Raw genomic sequence first — 23,590 nt, 5'->3', positions numbered from 1 at the left:
TGAATGGAAGACAGTAGGATTCAGACTGTGCTTCTCAGTTTCTGCTATGTCAACACGAGCTTGGTTTTTCATGTTTACCTGTCAGTTCCGAGCTTTGAATGTGTGGGTGCAGTTGTTAACGTAACCCTCAATGTTTCTGCTTGTAAAAATGCAACCATATTCATTGAATCGTAACAGTCATTTTCAGACATGTGCATATGAAAATGTAGTTATCCATCTGTGATTGTCAGTTTCTGTTCTGTAATTATGTGAGTGTGCTTTTCAGTGCACACCAATCAATTTCTGTTGTGTGAATATGATTGTCATTATCAATCTGAACCTTGTCAGTGTCTCCCCAGTGAATATTCTTGTGTAATTATCAGGATTATACCGGTAAGTTTCTGCTGTGAATTATTAATTAATTTGTTATTACCTTCCGTCCATCAGTTTCCGGTTTCTAATGTGGGAGTGCATCTATCAATTTGTCTGTGCCAAATTTTGCAATGTGTATTTGTGCATACAGTTATCAATCCGCTCCTGTCAGCATCCTCTGTTTATGAGGGTGCGGTCACCAATCTATTCTGTCACGTTTAGCTCAGTGAATTTGAGAGTGTAGTTACCAATCCATAACTGTCAGGTTCAACTCTGTGAATGTGAGGAGAAAAGGTAATAGTCTACTAGCATTGTCGTTGGACTATTATTCCAGAGCTAGATATTATTCTGCGGCCGCAGTTCAAGTCCCATCATAGCAGATTATTGAATTAAAATTCAACAATAAACTAAGAAAAAAGTTGAGTGACAATTCTCCACAAAAATAAATCTGGTCCTCTCACAGCCTTTTGGGAACCAAGTCTCCCATCCTTCCCTCGTCTGGCCTACATGTGATCCCAGACCCACAGCAATGTGGTTGGCACTGAACTGCCTTCTGTGCACAATTAAGGATAGTCCATAACACACACATCCCATCAATATATTTTCAAAACAAAAAAAATGTCAGAATGCAGTTATCAATCTGTCTCTTCCAGTCACTGTTTTGTTAACGTGTTAAAAGTTATCATCCTGTATCTGTCAATTTCTGCAATGCCGTATATAATGGCAGTTACCAATTTTTCTTGCTTTACAATGTCACCATGAGACAACTGATCTGTCAGTTTCTGCTAAGAGTGTATTTATCAAATTGTTCCTGTCAGTTTTTGCTTTGTCAATCTGAGTGCAGTTAATCAATACCTGTCAGTTTCTGCAAGGTGAAAGTAAGAGTTCTGTTATGAACATACACTGTCACATTCTGCTCTCAAAGTATCGAGAGCAGATATCGTGCTGACACCATCAACGTCTGCTCTGCAAATCTGAGCGCAGTTATTCATCTGCACTTGTCAGTTTCAACTTTGTGAATGTGAGTAATTAGCATTCTCTCCCCATGTTTCTTTTACGTGAACATGAGTTTAGTTATCATTCTGTCCTTGTGGAGGCTCGGGAACTTGGGGAAATAAATATGGATGTCTTGAAAACAGTCCACATGACCTAACAGGTGGTGTTAGAGTCAGGGACAAAAAAACCCAAAAGGTGGCTAAATTGGCAGGACCTAATCAGATTATTGTAGATTTTCAGGATATCGGGATTTTGCGGGAAGCTATGTTGATCATTTGAACAAATGACATTGTTCTCTTGCTTTCTTGTAACATTTTGCAGGAAGGATTATCCCATCCCTGTCACATATTGCAATACAAATGTGTGGCTATGGTTATCAAATCTGTACACTCAGTTTTTGCCATGTGAATGAGAGGGTGCAGTTATAAATCTCAGTTTCTGCAATGATAATGGAAGTGCAATTATCAGTCTCCATCAGTTTCTGCTGTATCCATAGATGGGTTTAGTTATTATCAGTACATGTCAGTTTCCGTCACATCAATGTGTGAGTGTTATCAACCTGCCCCTGACAGTTACTGGAATGCAGGTGGGTGACTGTAGTTATTAAGCTGTAGCTCTCTGTTACTGCCATGTGAATGAGTGTAGTTGTGCACCTACACATCAGTTGCTGGTGGTCAATGCATGAGTGTAGTTGTCACGTCTATACCTGTTTTGTATTTGCTTGTCAGTCTGAGTTTAGTAATCGATCAGTTATTGTCAGATTCTGCTGTGAAATTATCTGATTGTTTAAACTGACAGGTACAGTTTGATAACTAATGCAAAACTGGGAGTTTTATTATTAATCTGTTTCTGTCAGTTTTTGCTGTGTAGATATGATAGATTTGTAATCAAAAGTTCTGTCAGTAAATGCCATGTGAATGTCTGAGTCCATTTACCAGTCAGTCCCTGTCAGTTTCCGCTCTGTGTGTCTGAGTGTGCAGTTATAAATCTGTAACTGGTAGTCTCTGTTACATGACTATTTCCGGGAAAGATTGATAAATGCCCTATCAGCCAGTGAGTGTTCTGTGAATGTGCTTAACAATTGGGATTTGCCAGTCCTGGTATAGAAATATAAATAATTTATCCTTGTCAGTTTCTACTGTATGTATCAATGAGTGGAGCTAGAAATCTGTACATATAATTTTTCCACCACATGAATAAGAGTACAGATGTCAATCTTTCGCTGTCTGTTTCTGCTCTGTGAATATCAAAGTACAGTTATCAATCTGTACATGTCAGCTGCTGCTTTGTGAATCTCTGAGTTTAGTTATCAACCCAAGCCTGTCAGTTTCTGCTTTAAGAACGTAGGAGTGCAGTTATCAGCCTGTACCTGTCAGTTATTGCTCCATGCATTTGTTTTGTGCAATGGGTTGTGTAATGTAAAAGCAAAAGGTATTGTAACTCCAAAAGTGCAGAGTCTAACCGACAGAAATTATATCAAGGGCTGTTCTTCAAGATGGCATCAGCTTTTCTGAGTGCACAGTAACATAATTTTGTGAATAATGCTGAAGGAATAGATTGATGTGGCATTCCTTTCTTTGAGTCTAAAGGAAAAAGGCAATGAACAAATCAACTGTATTCAGCTGAATGACCACGAGGTTCCTTCTACAGGGAAGGGGATCGGCTAATTCACTTAATTATACTACCACGGATATTACAGAACCCTGCTCTGTTGTGTGATGGCACATGGCATTAGCAATACTCTTACAATGCACTGTGGTGGGGATGAAGAAAGAAAAAGGACTTGTATTTTCTGTCTTACAGTGGAGAAGATTTAAACTTATTGAACATGGTCGAACTCTTTGTGAAAAAAGTAAAAATTTGACAATTACAAGATTCAGTTAAATGGATCATTCTTCATTGCTTTAAATGGTGATTACATCATTCATGTGTAGAAACAGCATTCTGTTTTCCTGCTCACTTCTGCGATATTTCATTCGGAGGAGTAAGTGACACTGTAAACAACTGTTTAACTTAGTTGCCAAATTCACTTCAATGCTTCCTCCCGCCCAAAAAAAAAGAAGCTTTGCAAGACAGATGGAAAATATAGTTTCTATTCCTGAAGGTGAACACGTTGAGAATCACATTGTGATAAGGTTGGGGTTGGCAAATCGTATACTGCCATGACACACTTATTGAAATGGAATGCTGGCTGAATGGGATCAGAATTGTCAGGTGCTTGTTTTTGTCTACTATTGCCCCGATGGGCTGAAAGGTATTTTTTTCTGTCTGGTAGACTCTCTTGCTTTTCTTAAAAAAAGAGCTCTAAACATTTCTTATGTATTTGCTTCTGTTACCTGCAGTGTGTATGACAACAATGTATACCCAGTCTTTGTATGTTATGTGTTGATACAATGAGCATATCTGGGACTCAGTCAGCAGCTTTGTCTATGTGTCTGCACGTGCTCAGTAGTGATTTGCTACTTGTCAGACATGGTTGTTCAAACTATGTAACATGATGTTTTTCTTTGAGGGGGTAACATGGTGTAGAGCTGGATGAACACAGCAGGTCAGGCAGCAGAGGAGCAGGAGAGCTGACATTTCTGGACTGGACCCTTTTGTCAGAAATGGGGGAAGAGAAAGGGACTCTGCAATGAATAGAGAGAAGTGAGGAGATGATGACAAAAGGTGGATAAAGGACCAGATAGGTGGAGAGAAGATGGCCAGTCAAGGAGGCAGGGCTGGAGCCAGTAACGGTAAGTGTAGGGAGGGAGTTCGGATATGGGTTGAGGGAAGGCTGACAGGTCAAGGAGGCAGGGATAAGTTTAGGAGGATGAAGTGCCGGTGGGGGTTGATCAGTGAGGTGGGAGAAGCAGATTGGTCGGAGAAAAGATGGACAGGTCAAGGAGGCAGGGATGTGCTGGATGAGTTTGGTGTGGAGAGATTTTGAAGCCCACGTTGAGAACATTGTGCTGCAGGGCTCCCAAGTGAAATATGAGCTGCAGATCGTGCAGCCTTCCGGAGGCAACGTTGTGGCACTGGAGGCGGCCTAGGATGGATATGTTGTCCAAGGGGTGGGAGGGGGTGTTGAAGTGGGTCATGACTGGGGAGGTGCAGTCGTTTGTCACGATGTGAGCGTAGGTGTTCAACAAAGTGGTTTCCAAGCCTCCGCTTGGTTTCCCCAATGTAGAGGGGGCCACATCAGGAACAGTGGACACAACAAAATGTATTAGCGGACATACAGATGAACATCTGTTTAACATGGAAGGTTTTCTTGGGACAAGGGGAGAGATGTCGGGGCAGGTGTAGCACTTCCTGTGGTTCCAGTGAAATGTGACAGGGGCGGTGGGGCTAGTGTGGAGCGTGGAGCGGACGAGGGAGTCAGAGAGAGCAGTCCCTCTGGAAGGCATATAAGGGTGGGGTTGGGAAAATGTCCTTGGGATTGGGGTGAGATTGAAGGTGGCAGAGGAAGGTGCATTGAACCCAGAGTTTGATGGAGTGATACGTGATGACAAAGGAGATTCTGACTTTGTTGTTATTGTGGAGAGGGGGTGCAAGGGACAAGTTGCAGAAATGAGAGCGATGAGGTCAAGGGCATATTCAGCCACTGAGGAGGGGAATTTGGCAGTCCTTGAAAAACAAGGACATCTGCAATGGCCTGGAGTGGAATGCCTCATCTCAGGAGCAGATGACACAGAGGAAGGAATTGGGAATGGGGGATGGCATTTTTGCAGCCAGGTAGGGGAGGGGAGGGGAAGTGTATTCTAGGTAGCTGTGGGAATCGGTCGGATTGAATTAGTTACCAGTTTCCAGGTGGTTGCCAGAAATTCAAACGGAGTGGTCCAGGAAGGAGAGAGATATATTTAAGATGGTTCAGGTGAAGTTAAACTTGGGGTGGAAGGTGTCAGTAAAGTGGATGAACTGTGAGTTCCTTGTGGGAGCACGAGGTGGCACTGATACAGTCATCAAAATAACGGAGGAAGAGGTGGGGATGGGGCCAGTACAGCTGCAGAAGAGGGGCTGGTCCATGAATCCTACAAGAGGCAGGAATAGCTTGGGCCCACGCGGGTACCCATGGCCACCCACTTTGACTGCAGAAAGTGGGAGGATTTGAAGGAGATGATGTTGGTGGTGTCACAGATTTAGGTGGGGAGTTCCTGGTCCAGGGGCAGGGGCACGGAGAGCGAGAGAAAATGGAGTTGAGATAATTGGAGATGAGTTCGGTGGGACAGGGTCACAGAGGAAACGGGTCAACAGGGGCAGTTGGGTTTGTGGATTTTGAGATTGATGCAGAAACAGTTAATATGGCGTTGGGGAAAGATGAGGTCAGAGGCTGTTGGCGGGAGAGTGCCTGAGGTGCTGAGGTTGTGGATGGTCTGTGAGATGATGATGTTTTGGCGATTGGGGCAGGGTCATGATCAAAGGGGTGGTAGGAGGACACTCTCTCTATCCGGTTTGAGATATTATAAAATACCTTTTCTAAATGCAAACTTGATCCAGTTCCTGTTTTCAGTACTTTCAACAAGGAGTCAGATGTTAACCTTTCAAACATGATTTAAATGTTAATGGGCTACAAATGATATTAATTCACATCATGCTAGTTCCAATTGACAATGAAAAACAAAAAAAAACTTGCCTTTCCTCAGACAAGTCTCTGGAAATTGAGCTCAATACAAGTCTGATCCAATCCACTCTGACTATGGAAAAGATGTTCTCCATTCTGATTGCAGGAACATGCCTGGTGTTAGTTAGAAGCAACTGCTCACACTTGGCTTTCTAACAAGGAAATGTTGTTTCTTTGAGAATTTGCCTGGAGGAAGACAGAAGAGTTATCTCCTGTAAATCAACATCAGCCAAATTTGACAATATCAATCAGATTAACATATATTCAGTGAACAGTCATTAGGGCGTTTCATTTCTTGAACTTGACCTCCCAAAGCAACAGAACTCCAAAAGCTTAATGATTTTAAGTAGTCCTGATGGACCACAACATAGAATTCTCTTGACACAGTCTTTTCTTTAAAGGAATCAATTCAAACACAAGTCTGATTCCATTCTTACATCGAGCTGCTCCTTGTCTGAGGAATTTTAAAATATGTAATTCAATACCAACGGAGTGAGATACAGAAACTGAGCAATAATTGCACAGCTCCATCTAAGGTGCGACCTGAAGATGCTACACTGTTGACACAGCTCGTGTTACCAGATCCCAACACACTGACTGTTGAAAAGAACAGGAGCCGCGATTTCAAGTGTGTTTTCCCACCTCCCCCCGAGACGTATAATCTGTTAACTCCAATCTACGTCCTTCACAGGAACCCCCCACAACTGGCAGCTAACAGCGTGAAACACCAAACAATGCATTTCCATCCCAGTTTAGAGGATGAAAGCCACAAGACTAACCCCCCAGCAACTTCTTGCCGTTGTGTCTCCCTCCGCAGGCCCACACACTGCCCGAGAAAGGCCTCTCTCTCCCCACCCACAGGCCGCTCACTCCAAGTTCCGGGATCAGTTCCTGCTCCGCTCCGCATCGTAACAACAGCCCCCGGTTCTCCCTGAACGGAGCCCCCTCTGTGTCCCAGACTCACATCTCGATGCGCTGCTGGAAGGAGCCTGCTGTTCCCTCGCTTCCCTGGGCGCTGGTCTCTCCATTGCGGCCTGTTTCAAACAAACCTCTTCCACTCACTGAGTCAATGCTCCTCAATGGCAGCGCTGCGGGTGGGCCTCACGCATGCGCTTCTCTCGTCGGTTGCCGGCGTCATTGGTTTGGGAGGCAGGAACGCGCATGCGCTGCTAACATCAATTTGTTTCAAACCGATTTTGCCCAGAGCGCGGACAGAACACGGGATCATTGCCTGATCTGTCTGGAACAGGCAGGAGGGAAGCGCGGAGTTTGAGACAGTCCAGGCAAACTGATCAACCGGCCGTGGAACCGTGGTTCATCAATCTTATCAAACACGCCGAATTAAACTTCTTCAAAGCGATTAATTGCAAAATCCCCTTTTTTCGGGACATGTTTATTTCGCCCAGATTGTAAGCATTCCGAACACAATTTGTAATTACTGCCTGAAATGTCTTTCGCAGGTAAATGGGAGGAATACACCATTAAAACATCGCCAGTGGTCCTGTCATCAAAATTAAACAAGTTAACATTCCTAGAAGGGTTAATGAGATGCATATACTGCATTATGTAAGATTTGTGTCTGGGCAGAATTACAAGTCGCGGTATGAAATAGCCAGATGCAGTTCCAGTGACCCTCCCCATGTGATACTTTCCCCATTCTCAGTCTCTGCTCTCGGAAATGTGATATTTAAGTTACTCGAATCAATTCAAGTTTATGCTGTGTCTGCACTCGGAACCGGGACAGGCATCATTCGAGACACAGACGGAATTACAGATGCTGGACAATCTGAAATAACAAGGGGTAGAGTCGGATGGACAGAGCAAGCCGAGCAGCACCAGAGAAGCAGGAAGAAGGATCTGGGCCCGAAACGTCAGCTTTCCTGCTCCTCTGATGCTGCTTGGCCTGTTATGGTCATCCAGCTCTACACCATGTTATCACAGGGATCATTCGATCCAGGCTCAGCTCCTTCCTGAGAGATGTGGGCGGCTCTGAGAAGAGCCTTTGGATTCAGGTTGTTACATGTTACACCGAATGCTTCATTTCTTTGCTGCTTTCTTGGTCACTTTCGCTTTGGGCTTGGCCTTCGGTTTCCTCGATTTCGGGGCCGGCTTTGCGGCCTTGGGGCTCTTGGTCTTTATCACCTTCTTCACGGGAGTCTTTTTCTTCGGCGCTGCTTTCTTCGCCGCTTTCTTTGGCGTTGCTGCCTTCTTGCCGCCCGCTTTCTTGCCTGTTGCTTTCTTGGCTGGGGACTTCTTCGCTGCCACCTTCTTGGCCGTTGTTTTCTTCACGGCTGCTTTCTTGGCGGCTGCTGCTGGTCTCGCCTTCTTTCCCACTTTTGCCTTGACTGGATTCTTTGCGAGTTTGAAGGAGCCGGAGACGCCCTGGCCCTTCACCAGAACCAGGGAGCCTTTCGCCAGGCACCTCTTGGCAGCCATCCTGATCTGTGCATTTTGCTTCTCCACATTGACCCCGCTTCTCTGCAGCGCCTTCTTTATAGCGACCAGAGACGTCCCCTTCCGATCGCTGTTCTGCCCGACAATCTTCACAATCCGCTCGCCCAACCCGGGACCGGCTGGTTTCTTCCTGGGAGCCGCCGCCGCCTTCTTCTTGGGAGACTTGGGTTTGGTGCTGGCGGAGGCTGGAGGAGCCGTTTCGGCGGCTGCACTGTCGCTCATGTCGGGAACTCGGCGCTGAATCTCTCTCTGTCAAACTGAACTGGGTCAGCAATGAAGCTGCTGGTGGCGGCACTGAGCAACTAAAAGGCAGCGAGCGGACGGCGCGGAGACAACCTGCCCTCAGCTCCCTGCTCCTGCTGCCTGTCTGTGTTTCTCTCTCGGCAGAAACTCTCCAATTCCTCTGCAATTCCGCATCTCCAGAGAGCCAGGCTCGATCGTTCCTGACCCTGACACAGGAAGGTTTGCGGCTGAAAGGTTTTCACTCGAATTGACGGCTCCGTAGTCGATTTTACCGCATTTTGCTGCTGCACTGATCGCGCTCTCTGAGCTGAGCGCTGGCATTGTCATCATTTTTAGACTGAAATCTTGAAATCAACAAATATATTGCCTTGAAGTCTATCTTTAAGGTTTAGTGGAGGAGCAGGGGGATGATTTGAAATGAAAATCTTTTTGATTTGCACAAGAGCGACGCGGAAATATCATGATATGAGCGGACACACAAGCACATTTACGTGTGAATAACCCGCCCGCCCTTTTCCTACAGTCTCTCTGACTCAATATTCACATCCATACAGTCACAGGCCAGAAATATCTCTAAATGTACCTGCGGGAGGATGTACTTTCTCCCCCTTTTAGCCTTTGCTCCGGTACCCAGGGAACTTTTTGTAGTTTTTTTCTCCTCAGTCATTGTGAAACTCTCCGAGGTCTGTGCGCCGGAGATTCGCTCTCCTGCATATTCAGCTGCAAGAACCACTCATCTGGTTTGAAGTTACATTGATCACTGAGATCAGTTTTTTTTTCAATTGCAGTGACAATACTCAACATCGTTTCTGGGAATCACACTCATAGAAACGTAAAGAATAGCAACTGGGCAAATAACACCCATCAGCCCTTCAAACCTCTCCTCCCACTCACCATGAAAATGGCAGATCATCCAACGCAATGGTCTGTCTCTGTTTTTTTCTCTCATACAGAGTCATACAGTGAGGATACAGACCCTTCAGTCCAATCAGTAGATGCCGAGTATAATACCAAATTGAATTAGTTCCATCTACCTGTCCCTGACCTATTTCTTTTCAAAATTGTCGTGTTTATGCACTTCTCCAAATGTCGTTTTAATGTAATTATAGCCACGTAGGCCATTTCGACAGCTCGTTTATTCCACATTCTTCCGTGTTCTATGTTTAAAAAACGCCCCTCGTGTCTTTTCATTTAAATCTCTCGCCTGTAACATTTAAGTGTCCGCCCTGGTTTTCTATTCCCTCCATCCCAAGCAAAGTTCAACGACCATTAACTCTGTCTCACTCCATCAGTATTTTACAAACTTTGAGAAGGTGACTTCTCAACATCCTACTCTCCAGTGAAAAAAAGTCCCAGCCTATCCATGAAAACACGGTGTGGAAATGAATGAACACAGCAGGTCAAGCAGCATCTTAGGCACAGGAAAGCTGACGTTTTGGATCTTGACACCTATCCATCCTTTCTATATGACTCGAGCCTTACATACTCTGCAAATACTAGTGAATCTCTTCTCAAATTTCAAAAACGGTGTTAAATAGCCATCTAAAATGACAGTTTTGTAGAAAGACCACCATCCATCCTGACGAATATATCCATTTAAAAGGGCTTGGGCAGCTGATGTGGAGGAACACCACCTTGATACGTTCCCCTCCAATCACCCACAATCCTAACTTGGAAATACGTCCCCTTGCCTTCACTGTCTCTGAATCAAGACCCTGGAACTACCTGCGAACTGCAATGTGGGCAGCACATGGACCAGAACTATTTTAGAAGGTGGCTCAGCACCAACTTCAAATTGGGGGCAACTAGGGGCCCGCAATAAATGCTGGACAAAGGCAGAGAAGTCCTCTTCCCAGGAATGCGCAAACAAGAAAAAACAGCTGGGTCATTCGTTGCGGGAACCCATTCATCACAAGTTTTCTGCCTGCAGCATACTGAGAATAAAATCAGTCATCAATTCCAAACTGGTATTTGCATCGGGCCCAGGGATATTATTACTCACCCCTGGTCCGGGTGTGGCTTTAGCACGGCCCACCTGACCCAGAAATAGGGAAACTACCTCTGCGCTGCAAGACACCCCACAGCAGTTCCATTCTGCCTTCGTCATAATGTCGCATTTATTCCATCGCTCTGTGTTACCTTGACAGAGTCAATATGGGACGAAGGCCAGCAGAATTAAATATCACAGTTAACATGAGATCAGGCGTGATTTTATTGAATAGTAGAGAATATTAAATGGGCCGAACGGCTGCCAGCTTCTCCGCTTCCCCACCAGATTGTGAGAAAGCCGGGGGGAGGCAGATATTAACATGACCCGGGAAAGAGCTCCATTGGAGCTTCACAAAGGGCCAATGCCCCAGTTTGAAACATTTTATGCCATTCCCCCCACAGCCTCCATTCGCTTTGCTTAAACTGGGAGGAAAGGGAATTGGGGAAGTAACCAATTGATGTTTGTTTCTGGGACTCAGCGGGGAAAGCAGCGCATGCGTGATCCTTGCCATCCCCAAACCCCAAAAAGCTGCTTGTTGCTGACCAGAGGAGCGCATGCGTGAAGTTCTCCGTTGACCTGCCTTTGAGTGGCATTGACTCATTGAGTGGAAGAGGTTTGTTTGAAACAGGCCGCAATGGAGAGACCAGCGCCCAGGGAAGCGAGGGAACAGCAGGCTCCTTCCAGCAGCTCATCGAGATGTGAGTCTGGGACACAGAGGGGGCTCCGAGACTGGCATTGATTCGGGCTCAGTTCAGGGAGAACCGTGGGCTGTTGGTAAGAGGCGGAGCAGGAACTGGTCCCGGAACTTGGAGTGAGCGGCCTGGGGGCGGGGAGAGAGAGGCCTTTCTCGGGCTGTGTGTGGGCCTGCTGAGGGAGACGCAGCGGCAAGAAGCTGCTGCTGGGGGTCAGGCTTGTAGCTTTTAGTCTTCTAAACACTGATGGAAATTCATTGTTTGGCTGCTGTTTCACGCTGTTAGTTGCGAGTTTGCATTGAACCGTGAATAAAACAAAGCAGTGTGTGCAAACGGGCTCATCCCGCGAAGGAGAAACATAGCAGTCACCGGATTAAGAGTTTCCAGCAAAATATTTGAAATCGTGCCTGTTGTGCTTCCCTTCAATAGTTCGTGTATTGGGAGCTGGATATTGAACCGTGTAAGCATTCCATTCGTGGATCTGGTTAGTTTTTGTATCTTAGTAAATTGTTTTAGAATTTCGCTAAAAGAAAGAGGAGGAACCCGGGTTAGTTGTGTAACCGGACCCTTTTCTGTTCGACTCGTTGGCTTTAAAACAAGGAATTATCATGAGTATTCACGAAATTTTCTATTGATGAGCTTTGATATTTTGAAACTCGGTGGATGTCGATTTACGGGAGAATTCTCTTTTGCCTTTCTCCAGGCAATTATCTGATGTGCCAAGACAATGTCACGTTTCCGTGGTGCAACACCAAGTGTGACTAGCTGCTCCTACTAACAGCAGGTATGTTCCCACTGTCAGAGCGGAGACTGTCCTTTCCACAGTCGCGGTTTAAGTAAGACTCGCATTGAACGCAATTTCCAGAAAGCAACAATCAAACCAGCAATCAAATGCCACCAAATAAATACAAATGTAACCTTTTTTTCTCTTCTCAATATAAACTAGCCCAGTTCCAGTCAAGTTTATCTTTGACAGCCCATTGTCATTCACAGCATTTGAAGAGAATAGATTGAATTTATGTCACAAATATACTCTCAATAACTACATTGAATTCACATTAAGCGAGGGTATTTTTATAGTTATAATCCAGGTATACAACCTGATCACAAGGTTTAGAGCTGGATGAACACAACAGGCCAAGCAGCATCATAGGAGCAGGAAAGCTGATGTTTCTGATGAAAAGTTTAGGCCCAAAATGTCAGCTTTCCTGCCCCTGAGATGCTGCTTGGCCTGCTGTCTTCATCCAGCTCCACACCTTGTTATCTCGGATTCTCCAGCATCTGCAGTTCCATTTAAGTCTGATACAAACAGATCAAGTTGTTACAATGACCATTATATGGAGTAGGTATTGAGTACAAATATGGAAGGAAACTTTTGATGTTGATCAGTGACTGAGGACAGAAATAGTAAACAAAAACAGAATTTTCTGGAAAAGCTCAGCAGGCCTGGCAGCATGCGTGAAGAGAAATCAGAATTAATGTTTCGGATCCAGTGACCTTTGCGCAGAACTGAGGAAGTGTTTGAAAAGTTAACCATGATTTCTCTTCACGTGCTGCCAGACCTGCTTTGCGTTTCCTGCAAATTCCATGTTTGTTTCTGACTTGCAGCACCTGAAGTTTTTTGAGTTTTTATTTAGGACTAAAATTATCTTTTGATGAATAATGTCCCATACAAAGACACAGAAATTAAATAATGTGAATTGCAAATGCACTTTCTCTGCCAAAGCCTGACAAGTAGAGAATGCAGCATGGTCTGTCAGATACAGAATAAAATTCTCCAAATAAATAAATGAAAAAAAAATTCAATATCCCAGTACAAAGTGAAACTAAGTATCTCAGTAAAACTGGAAACAACCTACACTGACTTACAAGGCCAGCTTTTTTAAAAGAAAAATAAGCTTGTCTGTCCATTTCTACATGATATCTTTACACTGACGCACTATCCAACACTTGGATTCATGAAAATGCCTCAGAAATACAGATCAAGTACATGTCAGAAGCAGGCCGTTCAGCCCATTGTACTTGCTCTAGAACATTTGTACTCTTCAACTGTTTCCACAGATTGTTGGGAATATGATCTGCTCTCCACCTCCTTACCCCCTCAGACTGACAGAAAGCTCATAAACCGCAAATGGAAATGGGATTAAGGCTCTCTCTCTACACCCTCATAACTATTCTGTCAGATTGAAGCACAGTCACAGAATATCACTGGTGGCCAGAGAATAAAACTATTTTGATGCACAAGAGTAGAAATTGATTATTTTGGATTGAGAACTTCACTCTCTCAGTCACACAGCAAAAACTGGTATGTTTGCAACAATTACTCAACTCACAAATAGACATAACAGAAACAGAAAGGCATACGTTAATAGTTGCTCTTGTTCATGTTGCAGAAACTGACAAGAAGAGAATGATAATAACACACACATTCTCATTGTTCAAAACAGGAGAGGGGTTCGACAGTGAATGGGAGGGCCATGGGAAGTGTTCCCCAACAAAGACACCAAGGTGTTTGTGTGCGTAGTTCACTGAAAGTGGAGTCGCAAGTAGATAAGGTGGTGAAGCAAGTGTTTTCCTTCTTTGGTCAGTGTATTGAGAATAGGAGTTGAGATGTCATGTTGTGGCTGTACAGGAAATGTGCTTTTTTACTGCTTAAAGTTCTGGCCAACCTGCTGTCGGAAGGAAGTTGTTGAACTGGAGAGGGCGCAGTAAATATTTAGAGATGTTAGCTGGACTAGATGGTGTGAACTGTTTGGAGAGGGTGAACAGGTTCGGGCTTTCTACCCTGCAGCATCAGAGACTGAGGAGTGACCTTGTAGAGGTTTATAAAGTCATGAGGAGCATGGATAGGGTGAATAGCCATGGTCTCTTTTTCTCGGGTGGAGGAGCCCAAACCTTAAGGGCATAGGTTTACAGTGAGAGGGTCAATGTTAAAAGAGACCTGAGGGAGATTTCTTTAGTGCAGAGTGTGGGGCATGTCTGGAACAAGCTGACAGAGTACGCCTAGTGGAGGGTACAATGATAAGTTTTAAACACCATTGGATGGGTAGATGAACAGGTCGACATGAGAGGGATATGTGCAAAATGCAGGCAAATGGGACGAGGTCAGATTGGGATGTTAATCTATTGCAGACCAGTTGGATGAAAGGGTCTGTTTCCATTCTGTTTCACTCATGGACGCTGTGATGCTCGAGCTGATTCTGTACATAAATACAGATACTGCAAGGACAGTTCAGAGTCTGGGTATCCTGCAGTGAGTGTCTGGTCTCCTGCTTCCACAAATCCTGTCCAACATCTAATGTGATCAAGTCAGGAATGTGATGGTTTAGCCCCACTTACACGGATGAGTGCAGCTCCACAAACACACCAGAAGCAAGATACCATCCAGGAGAGAAACACTTGATTGGCTCCACATCCGCAAACGTCCATTCCCTCAAATACCAATGCTCAAGCAGCAATGTGTACCTTCCAGAAGATGCACAGCTGGAATTCACCAATGCTCCATAGACAGTGCCTTCCAAGCCCACGACCACTTCCATCTAGATACCACTGTGACACAGGGTGCCATCCAATACTTACGTGTTGCTTCAGTGAGAATGTCCCATTTCTTTCATTTCTCTGTATGTTCTTTCAACATTGAATTAATATTTATGGGATAACGGTCAAGGTGAATGAATACGATAGTTAACAGCTCACTTGGATCAGATATTGTCCTTGTACAGTGGAGCAAATTGAATGGGCCAAATTTTCAATCCACTTCTTTGATTCCCTGCAGGACTGAAACTCCAGACCTAGGACAAAGACTCGGGGCAGGCAGAATTCAGGCCCATCGCAGTATTTCGTCAACCATTCACCGGATCATGCGGGGAGAGGGCCACAGCCACCCCTCTTGAAGATGCAGTTACATCATTAATCTTTATCTCAGATTGGAAAGAGAGATTGATGACACTCTGATTCTCACAGTGGAATACACTATTATACGTTTTGTTACAGTGATCCAATGCAACTGGATCACTGTGCCTTTCCCCTTATCCTATACAACCAATCCTTTGAAACTCCTAACTGAAGCTGGACCCTCTATTAGCCAGGCCAAGGTTCACCACAATGTCTGTTAAACATTATCAGACAGTGTAATCACCAGGCCATGGGATCTTTCCATACATCTATCAATTCGCTTTAAAAAGTTACTGGCCGTACACCTTCAGTCATGCCCCAGAATCGCTTACCTATCAGGCTAGCTTGAATTCTGCTGTCAATTGTATTAATTTTGTGTCTCTATTAAATTCTGTTACTCCTCTTATTTTCCCACTGTCTGAATTATAATAAAACAGACAGTTGACTCCTACTAGGAGGCCAGGCCGCATCAGAGTAGCAAGAAAGTTGATGCTTCTGAAGAAGAATCCTGACCCACAACTTAAACTTTCCTGCACCTCTGATGCTGCCTGGCCTGCTGTGTTCCTCCAGCTCCACATTGTGTTATCTCTAACTGCAGCATTGGCAGGGCTTACTATTGCTGAGTTTATTCTTACAAGTTGCTATAAGATTCATGATATTAATTGTATTATAAAGTGAGTTATATGTAACGCTTTATGCATACCCATACTCTTAGCTCTGTTATAGCTAATGAATTGTGAGCCATTTGCTTCTTACAGGATGCACCAGGCATTCCTTTAGTGACATAGGAAACCTTCTGGAGACGAATTTAACTTTCATACCCATGTTTGAATCTTCTCCCCTGATGCTTTTAGTGATATTTGTATTTTATTTTATATATATAGATTTAGAATTACATTGAAATCTATCTGAAGGATCTTTAACTGGAACCAATTTCTTAATATTGTGAATATTGCTGCAAGATGGAGTTATCTGCTGTTTTCATGATGAGCTAGGCCAGCTGTCTTTGGGATGATTGACACCCCTTGTCCTAACTAACTATATTCATCTAATGGGACAACATCCTTTCATTAAAGGGACTGAAATCAATTGCTTATCAATTTTAATGAACTTGTTTGATTCTGTAGATTTTTTTTATGAGCCATAATCCCATGAGTTCAACTGTTTGTTTATTGCAGAACTTACTGTCCCCTTCAATCTTTGTTGCAAACCTTCAAACTGTCTCCAACAAATCTTGCAGCTGTTGTTTGTGCAATGCTCCCTTTTGCCTCGGAATAACCTCTTCTCAAAAGTACCATTGTGTCTTTGTTAAATGCTGGAGCAGGCTTTTTTCATTCGTTCTGTTTAACCACGTGTCAGTCATATGCAGCAGGGCTAGAGGAACAGCTTAGCTGCCAGCCATTCGGTGTCTCTTAGACTTGGGCAGCCCGAACATTGCTCATTCAATTCTGAGAGAGCTGGAGACAGGGAGTTATTAACATGACCTGGGAAAGAGCTCTATTATCGCTCCACAAAGGGCCGATGCCTCAGCTTGAAGCATTATCTGCCCTTTTCCCCACAGCCGCAGTTGCTTTCTTCACAGTGGGAGAGAAGGGAATTAGGGAATGACCCATTGATGTTTGTTGTTGGGAATTATTGGGAAAAGCAGTCCATGCCATTGGTGGCCCTGCCCCAAATGCTGCTTGTTTGGCTACTGTTTCACACTGTTTATCGTCATTGTGCAAAGAATAGTGGAAACACAGGCAAGATGGTGGAAATATAAGAATCCTGTAAAGGACGCAGATTGGAGTCAACAGATTATATGTCTCGAGCAAAAACATTCGAAATAGTGTCTGTTGTTCTTCTTTACAACAGTTAGTGTGTTGGGATCTGGTGACACAAACTGTGTCAATATTACAGCATCCTCAGGTAGCACCTTTAGATGCAGCTGTGCAATTGTTCAGTTTCTGGACCTCGCTGAGTTAGACCTGTGTTTGAATTGATGGCTTCAAAGAAAAGGCAGAAGTCTCATGATTTGTGTTATAGTCCAATAGGTTTATTTTAAAATCTCAAGCTTTTGGAGCTCTGCTACATTGTCAGGTGAAGTTGAAGAAAAGAAACATCCTAATAATTATCAACTGAATGTACGTTAATCTGTTTGAGATTGTCAAACTTGGCTGATGCTGATTTACAGAATGTTTCTCTTCTGTTTTCATCCAGGCAAATACATGAAGGACCAAGACAGTGTATCATTTCTTTGGTGCAAAGCCAAGTGTGAGCAGCTGCTTCTCACAAACAGCAGGTATGTTACCGCTGTCAGAATGCATCATTTCGACAGGCAAAGAGCAGTTTGATTCAGAGACACGTTGAACTTAATTTCCAGAAAAATGCATTCAAGCCAACAGTCAAATACAAGCAACAAAATACAAGTGGTTTGTTTTCTCTCTTTCCAATGCACACCTCCACAGTTGCTATAATTTTCTTCATTCATAGCCTCCTGACATTTATGACATTTTTGTGAAGTCACAGACTGAATCTTCATCTGAGACGGACACCGAGGAACTGCAGTAAATCTGCATTTAGTAAGCATGTTTTTCAAGTTACTGTCAAGGTGAAGAAATAGTTCATGCAGTTACACAGTTACTTCGCACAGTGTGAGTACAGATATGGAAGAAAACATTCACATTATCAGTAACTGATCAGGGCTGTGTCTATGTTTTGACAAATTGATGTCCCAGGCATAGAGAGAAGAATGAAATAATGTGACTTCCAAATGTGTGACATAAAATGGTTACTGAGAGCACATAACATAAACTGCACAAGTGCGCACACACGCACACATACACACCCCCTACTGAGTGATTTACAATGTATTCCAAATACATACATGCACCGTTCCAACACACATTCCTCAACATCTAATAGCCATGAAGACCATGTACACTTCAAGCCTCAGCACATGTAACACTAAAAATGATTTCTACTCTCAGATTTCAGGTCAGAGAGCTAGCCTTCTATGAAAGAGACAAACAGAACAAAAAGTGAGCTCAGTTCTCCAATCTCCATGCACTCCCTGTAGGATTTAACTACATGGTAATGGCCATGGTCATAAATTAAGTATCAATTGTTTGCGACATCATCAAAAAAATTGTATGAATTTTTTGACATAATTACTTCCCATGAAGTAGTAGATTGAACAAGACATTCAATGTACCTCCAAATATCTCACCGTGTCTTAGACTGAGAGAGGTAACTGAAGTTTTTTTTTCCTTTTGTACAAACTGGAGGAATTGCACATCAGGACAAGTGTCAGATTGAAACCTATATTGCCATTGACTTTGTTTGTCCCACAAACAGGATAGCAGAACCCACTGCCGAATATAAAGTTTTAAATCTACCTGAAGGAAATTAAATATTGACCTGAAAACAGACAGAAAACAACATATATTCAAGCAGATACCAAGTTTTTTGACTTTCAATTAAGAATGATTCGTACAGCGAACTTGCAACAAAAATGTGCACATTAAACTCAACACATTCAAACCAGAGACTGACCAATATTGGAATAAAACTTAAACTGTACCATAGAATGAATATTGTGGAACATACTCAAACTTTACAGGGCAGGATCTGACTGGCAGAAATGAGAAAATACACTCACAGCCATAGAGAAGAAAGTGACAATCACATATCATTGAAGCAGAGAGTAGTAGTAGAAGGGAGTTTCTCAAATTGGAGACCTGTGACCGGTCGTGTTCCACAGGGATCTGTGCTGGGACCACTGTTGTTCGTGATATACGTAAATGATCTGGAGGAAGGTGTAGGTGGTCTGATCAGCAAGTTTGCAGATGACACTAAGATTGGTGGAGTAGCAGATAGTGAAGGAGACTGTCAGAGATGACAGCAGAATATAAATAGACTGGAGAGTTGGGCAGATGGAGTTCAATCCGTGCAAATGTGAGGTGATGCATTTTGGAAGATCTAATTCAAGGGCGTACTATACAGTAAATGGAAGAGTCCTAGGGAAAATTGATGAACAGAGAGATCTGGGTGTTCAGGTCCTTTGTTCCCTGAAGGTGGCAACGTAGGTCAATAGCGTGGTCAAGAAGGCATATAGCATGCTTTCCTTCATCGGACGGGGTATTGAGTACAAGAGTTGGCAGGTCATGTTACAGTTGTATAAGACTTTAGTTCGGCCACATTTAGAATACTGTGTACAGTTCTGGTCGCCACATTACCAAAAGGATGTGGACGGTTTGGAGAGGGTGCAGGAGAGGTTTACCAGGATGTTGCCTGGTATGGAGGGTGCTGGCTATGAAGAGAGGTTGAGTAGATTAGGATTATTTTCATTAGAAAGATGGAGAGTGTGGTTCGGGATCTGATTGAGGTCTTCAAAATCATGAGGGATATCGACAGGGTGGATAGCAAGAAGCTTTTTCCCAGAGTCGGGGACTCAATTACTATGGGTCCTGAGTTCAAAGTGAGAGGATGAAAGGTTAAGGGAGATATGCGTGGAAAGTTCTTTACATAGAGGGTGGTGGGTGCCTCGAATGCGTTGCCAGTGGAGGTAGTAGATGCAGACACATTAGCATCTTTTAAGATATATTTGGACAGGTACATGGATGGGCAGGGAGCAAAGGGACACAGACCCTTAGAAAATAGATGACAGGTTAGACAGAGGATCTCGATCGGCACAGGCTTGGAGGGCGGAAGGGCATTTTCCTCTGCTGTAATTTTCTTTGTTCTCTTTATTCTTTGTATATCGATAACTACACTCTTGTCTTCACGTATCAGAAAACGGCAAGGACAATGACAGTTCTGCACACGTTCCGAATGCCAAACAACTGACAGGTACGGATTGATAAACGTATGCACACATTATAAAAATGTAGAGATTGTGATCTGCATTTGCACATTCACAGAAATTTGATTTTTTTTTGCAATGCACTCCCACATTCATGAAGCAGGAATGGATGGGTATTGATTGACAACTAAACTCACATATGACACAGCAGAAACTGAGAGGGACAGATTGATAATTACACTCACATCTTCACGTGCCAGCTCCTGACAAATGCAGATCAATAACTACACCCAGTTCTTCACAAAACCATAGATAACAGGTACAGATTAATAACTAAATTCCTGTCTTGATGACACAGAATCTGATAGGTACAGGTTTATAAAAATGCTCACACATTCCCCAAGCAGAAACTGACAGGAATATATTAAAAACAAAACCTCACGTTCATGGAGCAAAAACTATCAGGGATAGACTGACAATTACACAAACATGCTTGAATATTCTGATTTCAGATACTGACAGGGACAGATTGACAACTACATTCATTCATTCGTACAGCTGAAACTGATGGGGAGAGTATGATAAATGTATTCACACACTCTCAATTTTCTGAAGAAGGGCCCAGGCACAAAACATCAGCTTTCATGTTCCCCTGATGCTCCTTAGCGTGCTGTGTTCATCCAGCTCTGTGCCTTGTTATAACAGATTTATAACTACACTGTCAGATACACACAGGAGAAACTGAAAGTTACAGATTGGTAAATATGCTCATGCTAGCATGTAGCAGAAACTGACACAAAAAAAACAGCTCCTGTAAACTGTCATCAGATGGGTGTGAAACCATTTAACTGATCAATTCAACATCTAGCTAATAAACATTCAGATACTTAAATTATCACCAGGAATTCAAACAGAACTGTGGGTCTGATTGCACTCTAGCCCTGAGCTGCACTACATTTGATCAATTTTAAAAACTCCAACTCCAACTGATTGATGCACAGAAAGTAACCGATACCCATACAGCTCCATGACTGGAACTACCTAATGCAAGCTTGTCTGTGCATATGAGTTTAGTTTCTGATCCATTTATGTCATTTCATTCATCTCAATCTCGACATGTTTATAATGTGTGCATACATTTATCAATCTGTACCTGTCAGTTTTTTTGCATTCTGAATGTGTGCCTAATTGTCATTATCCGTGTCATTTTCTGATACGTGAATACAAGAGTGTAGTTATTGATATACAAAGAACAAAGAGATAACTATACTTAGTTATTTACAAAGCAGAATTTGACAGAGAAAATTGATAACTACACTCATTGAAGAGCAGAAACTGACATAGATTGACAACTGGATTCACACATTCAATTTGCAGAAACTGAAAGGTAAAATCTAACATAAAAAGACAAAAGAATTGTTGATGCTGTAAATCAGGAGCAAAAAGAGAACATGCAGGAAAAGCTCAGCAGGTCTGGTAGCATCTACGAAGAGAAAATCAGTTAATGTTTCAGGTCTGGTGATGCTTCCTCAGAACTGTGTAAAATGTGATAATTACTGTCATTTGCAGAGCAGAATCTGACAAGGACAGAATGATAGCTATGCTCACAAATTGACAAAAGCTGAAATTGACAGGTAAGGATTGATGATTACATTCGCATAGAAGAAACTGACAGGGGCAGAATGATAACTGTATTTAAATATTCATGCCACAGAAACTGTCAGATATAAATTGGTTATTACATTCATATATTCACATCATAGAAACCAGCAAGTATAAATTGATAACTGCATGTACAGATGCCTCCAGGGCTGCTGAACTTTTCCAACAACTTTGGTTTTGTGTTGAGAGTGACGCTTCATTTTAGTTTACCAGTAACTGATTTGGACAGAATTGTTCCTTTTGATAAATATTTATCCCATATATAAACATAACAAATAAATCATGAGAACTTCAAACACATTTTCCTGACAAATAGAAAAACCAAGGAACTGCAGATGCTGGAAATCAGAAACAAAAGTAGAAATTGCTGCAAAATCTCAGCAAGTCTATCAGCATATGAGTATGGAAATGAGTGTTCTGAAGTTGAACCTCTGTTCTGAGGTAGTGCGACGCGACCTGTAATAATACTCAGCTTTGTTTCCATGTGGATGGACTGACAGATACAGGTACTGACTGACTCAGAACTAGTTCAAAATACAATCATCATAACTAAAGATGTGATCCAAGGACTAACAGTCCGTTTAAACTCCAGCTAACAGAAACATGATCTATACAAAATGATTATCACTCACACATATCTAGTCATAGACAACGACAGCACAGCAAACAGTCCTGTCTCTCCAAGCCTGCAATGATTAGAAACAACAAGCCAATAATTACATCCATTCAGCCAGCATTCAATTTCCATAAATGTTTCACGGTGGCAGGGGAACTACCATCTCCACCTTTATCGCAGGATTGTTCTCAAATTCTTCATCTTGTGGAGCTAGATTTTTTTTGTTCTGTTGTAAGCCAGAAGATTTTATAATCATGGACATTTATTTTTTAAAAAATAATAATTTAAATGGTAACTGGCTCTCCACTTTACATGAAACATTTAAAATGCTCAGTTTTCGAATGCAGGAAGATTGAAGGATCAATGGAGTGTGGCTGTCCATCTTGTTCCATAACAACGGTTCTTTTCAAAAAAATCTCATTATCTAAAACCTGGGTACTTACCCAATGGTCCTCAGTATTAAATTTTAGTTTCCAAATTCTTCACAAAATAATCTGGCTCTCCTCTTTTGATGGTCTGTCACATATGGACCAAGTTCTGAAGGATAATCGAATGAAACCTGCAGGGCTATGGGATGTGTGCAGGAAGGTGTGATTGTGATGGCCATCTGGGGGTGTTTGGGTCAGCATGGACATGATGCACCAAATGACCTCCTTCTGTTCTGTACCATTTTTACAATGATTGGTCTGGACCAATGTTTCCCTGTCAGTCTCTGCTGTGTAATACAGAAGTAATTTGCCAAAGATTTAGAGGGACACATTGATAACTACACTCACACATTCAACAGGTAGCAACTGACATGAATGGATCAGTAACTAAACTCATACGCACAGACAAGCTTGCATTAGGTAGTTCCAGTCATGGAGCTGTACGGGAGTTGGTTACTTTCTGTGCATCACTCAAATAGAGTTGAAGTTTTAAAAATTGATCAAATGTAGTGCAGCTCAGGGCAAGAGTGCAATCAGACCCACAGTTCTGTTAGAATTCCTAGTGATAATTTAAATATCTGAATGTTTATTAGCAAAATGTTGAATTGATCAGTTAAATGTTTTCACACCCATCTGATGACGGTTTACAGGAGCTATCTGTGTTTTCCTTCCTGCAGACAAACACTTGAAGGAACAAGACAATGTATCATTTCTTCAGTACAAAGCTCCTCCTAACAAACAGCAGATATGTTCCCACTATCACAGCATGAGAACATCCTTTCCCCAGTCACGGAGCAGATTGAATCAGACACACGTTGAGCTTTAATTTCCAGTCAGACACGTCAAAGCCGACAATAAAACAAGACAGAGGAATGCCA

The 23,590-nt window shown here is 42.9% G+C and overlaps 1 protein-coding gene and 2 long non-coding RNA genes across 5 annotated transcripts; 1 reads left to right on the top strand and 2 right to left on the bottom strand.

The window, feature by feature from the left end:
• Window positions 1-5,862: 5,862 nt before the first annotated feature.
• LOC132206938 (uncharacterized) lies at window positions 5,863-7,072 on the bottom strand. Its single transcript, XR_009443222.1, has 2 exons — window positions 6,915-7,072; window positions 5,863-6,136 (listed from the first exon to the last, which is right to left on the bottom strand). It is a non-coding gene; the product is annotated as an uncharacterized LOC132206938 (long non-coding RNA).
• Window positions 7,073-7,347: 275 nt separating this feature from the next.
• On the bottom strand, window positions 7,348-8,655 carry LOC132207102 (histone H1-like). The gene has a single exon (XM_059642271.1). The coding sequence runs from the start codon at window positions 8,624-8,626 to the stop codon at window positions 7,988-7,990; it is 639 nt and encodes a 212-aa protein (XP_059498254.1). The 5' UTR covers window positions 8,627-8,655; the 3' UTR covers window positions 7,348-7,987.
• A 2,557-nt stretch (window positions 8,656-11,212) lies between these two features.
• LOC132206939 (uncharacterized) lies at window positions 11,213-23,590 on the top strand. Of its 3 annotated transcripts, none has more exons than XR_009443223.1 (4): window positions 11,213-11,335; window positions 12,033-12,113; window positions 15,105-17,504; window positions 23,390-23,590. It is a non-coding gene; the product is annotated as an uncharacterized LOC132206939 (long non-coding RNA). The 3 variants fall into 3 exon arrangements; XR_009443225.1 differs by having other exon boundaries at window positions 11,221-11,411; XR_009443224.1 differs by lacking the exon at window positions 11,213-11,335 and adding an exon at window positions 11,462-11,789.

The sequence above is a fragment of the Stegostoma tigrinum genome, chromosome 44 (genome assembly GCF_030684315.1).
Source record: "Stegostoma tigrinum isolate sSteTig4 chromosome 44, sSteTig4.hap1, whole genome shotgun sequence".
NCBI lineage: Eukaryota > Metazoa > Chordata > Chondrichthyes > Orectolobiformes > Stegostomatidae > Stegostoma > Stegostoma tigrinum.
Note: the sequence above shows the minus strand (reverse complement) of the source record. Positions and strands in the feature narration are given on the sequence as shown.

What these genes read in the sequence shown, in the direction of transcription:
- LOC132207102 (XM_059642271.1), bottom strand. Translation starts at nt 8,626, where the DNA reads ATGAGCGACAGTGCAGCCGCCGAAACGGCTCCTCCAGCCTCCGCCAGC.